The 7,201-nt window shown below is 34.6% G+C and overlaps 1 protein-coding gene across 1 annotated transcript; it reads right to left on the bottom strand.

Moving 5' to 3' along the window:
- Nucleotides 1–203: 203 nt before the first annotated feature.
- On the bottom strand, nucleotides 204–4,171 carry LOC134827988 (toll-like receptor 7). The gene has a single exon (XM_063840909.1). It carries the CDS (start codon nucleotides 4,109–4,111, stop codon nucleotides 365–367), a length of 3,747 nt encoding a protein of 1,248 aa, XP_063696979.1. The 5' UTR covers nucleotides 4,112–4,171; the 3' UTR covers nucleotides 204–364.
- Nucleotides 4,172–7,201: the final 3,030 nt, after the last annotated feature.

Genomic DNA, 7,201 nt, shown 5'->3' with positions numbered 1-7,201 from the left:
ATATATCTATTTTACATCAATGCATAGTTTTTTATCCTATTGTTTTTTTTCAACTGATTCGATTTTAATGATAATTATTACATTTGGGAGAAACTAATTTGTAGTGTTAACTTAAAAGAGTGTCTGTGATAATGTTTAATGTATATCGGCTGTGCAATTGAAAATATTTTATTATTTTAATGTTACTCTAATAGTGTGCATTATATTTTGAAATCAGTCTTTAAATAAATGTTTTGGCACAGCCTAAATACAATATTTAGGTCATTCTATTTCCTTTTTTCTATAGCAATTAATGTTTTACAATTTCTTTCGTGTGTATTTTAGTTGGTAAATAAGGGTTTAAGGAAAAAATAGTTTAACATATTTACACTAAGTAAGCTTGAACTGGAGGCCCGTTTGGTGGAATATGATTCGTTGGATGGTTGAGTGTGTGATTCCGCCAGTTTGGTCGATGAATGCCGGCCATCATATTCTCACATTCCAAAGTACTGTAATCGGAGTCGATGCTAGAGTAAATGTGCTCCGAGGGTGGACGATGAATGGCATCGATTGTTGCGCGTCTATTTGGACGAGGACTTGGCGTTGCTGTTGTAGCCGATGAGTAGTTTGCTTCGTCGATTTCTGGGCAATATGCAGGTGGTGGCGCTTGTCTGTACATAATGCCAGGACTAATTGGCTGCTTAATACGTTCATGGTGTTCGTGATGGTCGATTGTGTAATTATTTCCACGATATTGTACTTGAACGGGCAGTGCGTATCGTAGTCTTTCGTAGAAATTTCTATCAGTTCTGCGAATGCGATTAATTGTTTTGATTTTTAAATATGGCAGTAGTTCGGCATCGATTTCCGTTTCCAAAAGTACATCAGGCTCTTCGATTACAACAAGTTTATTTGGTCGGACGCGTAATGATTCGTGGAATGCTCGTCGAAACTCGATGCGGCTCCATTCGGTTTGCAGGAAGTTGCGCGACAAATAAATGGCAATGTGTCGCGATGCTTGTGCCGTATCGAGTAACTGACGGTACGCTGCATCGCTGGCGACATCGCGATGTTGCAAGCAGAGACGGACTGGTGGTCGGCCATTTTCGAGTTCAGTTCCAATGCCGCGTACCACAAAGTCAGCGTCTTTTGCGGAATGGAAGAGCACGACGTCGTACAATTTTTCAGACTCTTCGCACGGGGGTCCGAAGATACGGACGCCATAATGTGCAAATAACCACACTCGTAATGGCTCTCGGAAGACAAACATAACTACAACGAGCAACAATAGACAAATTGTCACAAGTGCAATGATCAATAATGATAAATAATTGTTTGTCAATGCCGAGTGCAAGACGGAACTGCCAGCATAAAAGTCGCTGCACACAGATGTCACATTGAAATCCAATTCTCTGTTCACGGCACCATCAACACAATAGATATCTTGCGAATCTTGTATGATAACAGCATAATCTACCACAAATGATGTCAATTCTTGTAAATTACGGCATCTACAGCTCCAATTGTTTCTTCCCAGAGAAATGGAATTCAGTTGTCGCATAAATGTTGCTTGGAATTGCCAATATGGCAACGATGTTAATCTGTTTCCATCAATTCTGATAATTTCGAGGGAAACTAGTGATCCAAAAGTATTATTATCGATGTACGTTATATGATTATTATGCAAATATAGCTCTTTCAAGTGCGTCATGTTTTCGAATTCGTAGCCATACAGCTTTTGAATGCGATTATCTTCCAAGTGTAACAATTCGAGGGACGGAAGCCCAGAAAATGTTCTATTTTGTATTGATGCAACATTGCTGCCATTTACATAGAGTGCACGCAAATTTTTACGTCCAATAAATACTTGTGCCTCGAGCAGTGGAAAATCATTTCCATCCAAATAAACTTCAGTGGCATCCATGGGAATACGTTTTGGCATGTTATATGTCTTTTGATTTCCACAATCAACTATATTAGTGCCCCATGTTTGATCATGATAACAACTGCAATTATGCGGGCATGTTTGCTTGCAATCACACGCGTCGAAATCACAGCAATGGCACAGAGCAAAACAGTGCTTTTCATAACTGCATAAGAAATCTTTTGGTTCTAATTTAGATATGGCACGAATTGGTTCCCCTCTTGCGTGTGGCATGATGCATTCGATGTTGGGTAAATCCATTATTTTCGGATGTTGGCGGGATGTCATATTGTTAACTCTCTGCAGCCATTCCATTGTGCAGTCGCATTCAAACGGATTACCGCCCAAATAAAATTCAGGCAATGCTTTGTGCGACGGCGAGGGTGCGATACGCAATTGGTGTAATTGTAATTTGTTTAATGCGTTCGCATACAGATCGACACGTGCCAAATTAATTTTGTCAACGAATGTGTTAGGAAGGATTTTATTAATGTGGTTGTTATTAATAAAAATCAATTCAACGCTATTCGGGATGTTCATTGGACCGATTTCCACCATCCGATTGTGACTGGCATCGAGTGTCTTTATTTTTATTTGTTCTTGCATTTTGTAGTAATTTCCGAGGGCTTCGATGTAATTTCCATGAATGTCGAGCCATTTGAGATTGGTGGGCACAAATGCGTAGTCAAACCACGTCAAATGATTTTCTGCCAAATTTAACCATAACAACGACGTTAATCCCGCAAAAATACCATTAATATCCGATAAGTAGTTGTTATCGAGACGAATGGCTTCGATGTTTTTGTTGTTATCGAATGCACCGTGCTCGATGTTTTGAATTTTATTTTTTGCCACATTTAGAACACTGAGACGCGGCAAATCGTGAAGCATGCCGACTGTGATATTTTCAATTTGATTATCGATAAGACGGAGACCCGTCAACTGATTCAGTCCTCTGAATGATCCGTTGGTGAATGTTGAAATTTGATTTTCTCCCAAATCGAGTGTTTTTAATACAGACAAATCTTGCAAGGCTTCCGGTACATCAGTCAATTGATTCGAGCTCAAATCGAGTTCCTTCAAATCTGAACAATTTTTGAAGACATTTGGCTCAATTATAGTAATTAAATTATTATTCAGTGTTAATTTCTCTAGTACAAATAATCCGGCAAATATGCGGTCATTTAATGTGTGTAGGCGATTCTCGGCTAAATTTAATGTGTGTAAATTGTATACAGGCAAAAACGTTCCTTCCTCAATGAATCCAATTGAGTTGTTGCGTAAATCCAAAATTTGAAGGAAATACAATTCTTTGAATGTACCGGCGCTGATACGTGTTACGGCATTGTGAGCCAAATTCAATATCACCAATCGTATCAGACCAGCGAACGTTGTTTCATCCACATGATGACTAGATAATTGATTTCTGCTCAAATCAAGCACAAGCAGTTGTTCCAGTCGGTGAAACAGGCCGCGAGGCAATTCGTACAACTGATTTCCTTGCAGATGAATCTCGTGGAGTTCGCGTGAACCAGCCAACAGATTGTCTGGCAATGTATCCAAAAAGTTGTAACTCAAATTGAGCACACTTAATGAGTGCAAGCCGGCAAACGATTCTCCCGACAATTTTGAGATATTGTTGAATTGCAGGTAGAGATGCGCCAGACGACGTAGCTTTGAGATGCCCCAATTTTCGGGTATTAATTCAATTTCGTTGAAACTCAAGTCCAACGTTTCAATTTCTAATGCATTACTGCACGTTTTATTCACTAGCCCAAGACTATTTGTGGACCTTATTCTATTTCTCGTTAGATTGAACACTTTTAAGTTTGTCATTGGGCACAAAAAGTTTTCAGGTAATGATATTATATTACTATCACTCATGTCTAATATTTCTAGTTCTTTTAGTCCATTCATCGAATATGGGTGCACATTTAATATTTTTGACACACCCCATTCCAAATTTTTTGTGTTAATAGAAAGTTTTTGTAATGAGTTAAGTCCAAAAAATATTGAATCGTTCAGTTCAAGTAATTTACACTCATTTATCTTCAGTTCTTTTATACTTTTTAGTCTTGAAAACACATTACGCGGTAATCGGCTTTCTTGGTACACCGATTCCATGCATTTTATTATTAGTTTTGATCGGCCTTCTGCAGGTGATAAATCTAATCCTAGTGTTGCATCGATATTTTTTACTACACACATAACTGTCGTTTCGTTGTAGTATTCCCATTGGCATTGGGCTTGTGTTGTTTTTGTTGAACAGAGAAGGATCAGCAAACTGATGAGAACGAATAAAGTTGAATTTAAGTAGGATGACATTTTGACAATTTTTTTTTGTACAAATTATGCAGTCGAAACAACAAATAAAAATATTCACTTTAAATACTTTTTTGTATCAAGTTAGGAACTGGCCCAATATCATATTTTTTTTATATCCTTATAATTTTGCATATTTTATTATTATTAACTTTTTTTTGTTGTTAATTATTTTTGTTGCAGCTTCATTTATTTTTATTGCTATCGCTTCATTTTTGTTTTCACAATTTTTTTTTGCTAATTTATTTCATATTTTTTTCTTTGCAAAAAAATATCTTTCAAATATTTATTTTTTTTCCGTAGTATTTTTATTTAATTTAATTTTTGTGATTATATGTTATATATTTTATTGAATATTATTTTACATTTCAAGTGTAGGATTTTATTCTTTCCGTCACAATTTTGTGCGTCCTATTTCAATCACGTTCACACTCCAACTGAATATTTTCTCCACAAATACTTGCATTAAACCTTAAAATTACTGATGTGAGCGCTCACCATGTACACACGAATGTATACGGTGGAAAGCATGAATGAAATAACATGAGTGTTCTCTGTCTCTGTCGCACACTCCTTCTCTCATTTTTACTCTTTGTTGTCTTTCCATATAAAACTTTTTTTCAATTCAAGAGTTTGCCTCAGGTATTTATTCAGTTGCAAGAAGTCTCATGTAACATGTAATATTCGTCGTATGGGTGCTGCTGTGTACGCACCAGTAAGAATTTTTGAGACATGTTTTTAAAAAGACCTTTTACTGCACAATTAAGTTAAGGTGTAGGTACCTTTTTGCTTTTGCTCTAATATTGTTTGTACATATTTTTGGTACTTTAAAAAATAAATTTCGTCTGTCGTCCTTCGTCTTGCGTCGTCGTACGCATACACATCACAGATACCGTTCTAAAAACGACGTCCTTTTTGTACATAAAAGGCAATAAAAAGAAGAAGTTTTTCCCATGCAATACAAAATATTATTTTTTTTTTTATAAAAAGACAAGATACGAGACATAAAACGCACGCTGTAAAAATGCCGCCTTAAGTTACAATAAAATTTTTGGTCACTTTGTCAAATAATTTTCAATACCGCATCGACATCACCACAATGTACGTGTAAGCCGCAGGCATCTAATTGTTAACGAAAAAAATTGAAAGAACCGATTTAAGATCTTATAGAGCATGTGGAGCAATTGACTTTGCCGAGATCGGATCATATAAGAACAGATAAGACCGCTTAAAATGTGTCTCGCTCACCATTAAAACACCTACTTACTAAATTTTGCATATTAATGTTGCATAATTACTGCATAATAAAATGTGTTTTAATGCACATGATAATAACATCACACATAGCAATCAAAGTAAGTGTGCACCACTGTAATATTTGTTAATGATTTAATGATCGTGTACATTTTATGCATTTAACGTGTAAGAGCAGTCATAAAGTTAGAACACAGGAATGACATATCCTTTCGATGTTACATGCATAGCAACATTAATGATATCAACAATTCTGTTTTGTTCTAATAAATAATAATGAACTTCCTTTCATACGGCTTTGAAGTATTTCGTACTACGATGCCGACGTTGTGATTGAGAGAATTTTGAACGGATTTTCTCCCTTTCTCTCTCTCTCTATTTTATGGTAAATTCTCTCATTCTATTACGATTTTTGTCGGCTATCTACTATTTCACTTTTTGTATATTCAAAGTGTTTTGGAACCTTACAAATTCTTCGGCTTGTGAAATCATTAAAGGATGATTTTAGACGAGACACAAAACACTAGACAACATTTGAAATATGACACAACTTTCGTCCTTTTATGATTTCAAAATATAATTTCTATAGATTTTTTTTAAATATTTGAAAGTTTGAAAAAAAATTGTATTTAGATTTTATATTGTGATTTTTAATTTTATTTTTATATTCTCGAAATAATTCGATTATAATGTTTCAAATAGTTAGGAAATAAATATTCCTCAAAGTTTTGATTCATCTATGTATAAGCTAACAAAAATTTTATTTATATTTCATTTTCAAACTTTTTAACAAACATACAAAAAAATTCTCGTATTTCTCTGAAAAAGTCTTAAATTTAAATTTTTTTAACTTTTTTTTGTAAAAATCAAATTTTTTTCTGATATATTTTCTCAAACTTATAAAAATTGTTCAAATTGTGCATTTATTGGCAAAAATTTAAAATTAATTTGAGCTCAGGGAACTACAAATTACATGAAACGAATTTTGCTACCAAGTCTTAAAAAACGACAAAAATGCATTTTTGCCAGGCTAATATTTACTGATTGTGAAAGACGCAATTAGCACCCAAAAAAATTCGTAAACTTGTAAAAATGTTCCCAGATGATTAATTTTTTTATCCGCTCACAGGCATTACTAATATGATAAATACTGATAACAATGGCGTAAAAAAATGGGCAATTTATTGTTGATTTATTCTCGTTTTCAGCTTAAACAGTTTACCCGAACGAAAAAAAATGGACATAAAAAACAACGCATTGATTTTTATTGCGACTCTGATTTGATAAATCATACAAAATCAAATATATGTTGATCCTAACGGTAATCCTCGATACAGGCACCATGAATAAATAAACTGCTAAAAAAATATTATACGCCTGCATTATTATTAGAATTTCATTCATCTCTTCCTCCACGAGACACGAGCATCTGCACATAATGTAGTCGCAGTACCTACAAGGAGCATTGTTACCAAACATGTGTGTATTAAATACACAAAATAGACTCAAAGATGCGGTCGTCGCTCTCGGTTATATATATTAATTTACTAATGAATGACACACATTTTACCCTTCGTTTACTAGGTATTAATACAACAGATGAAATTTAGCATGGGATGTACGATAATAGTGCAACTATAACGTAACTAACCATTCCTAAATGGCAAATATTAACCATAATCTACGTAAATTCAATTACAAAATCCCCTTCCTTAAATAAAA

The sequence above is a fragment of the Culicoides brevitarsis genome, chromosome 1, assembly GCF_036172545.1.
Source record: "Culicoides brevitarsis isolate CSIRO-B50_1 chromosome 1, AGI_CSIRO_Cbre_v1, whole genome shotgun sequence".
NCBI classification, from domain to species: Eukaryota; Metazoa; Arthropoda; class Insecta; order Diptera; family Ceratopogonidae; genus Culicoides; species Culicoides brevitarsis.
This window is presented reverse-complemented; position numbering and strand designations above follow the sequence as displayed.

What these genes read in the sequence shown, in the direction of transcription:
- LOC134827988 (XM_063840909.1), bottom strand. Translation starts at nt 4,111, where the DNA reads ATGTGTGTAGTAAAAAATATCGATGCAACACTAGGATTAGATTTATCA.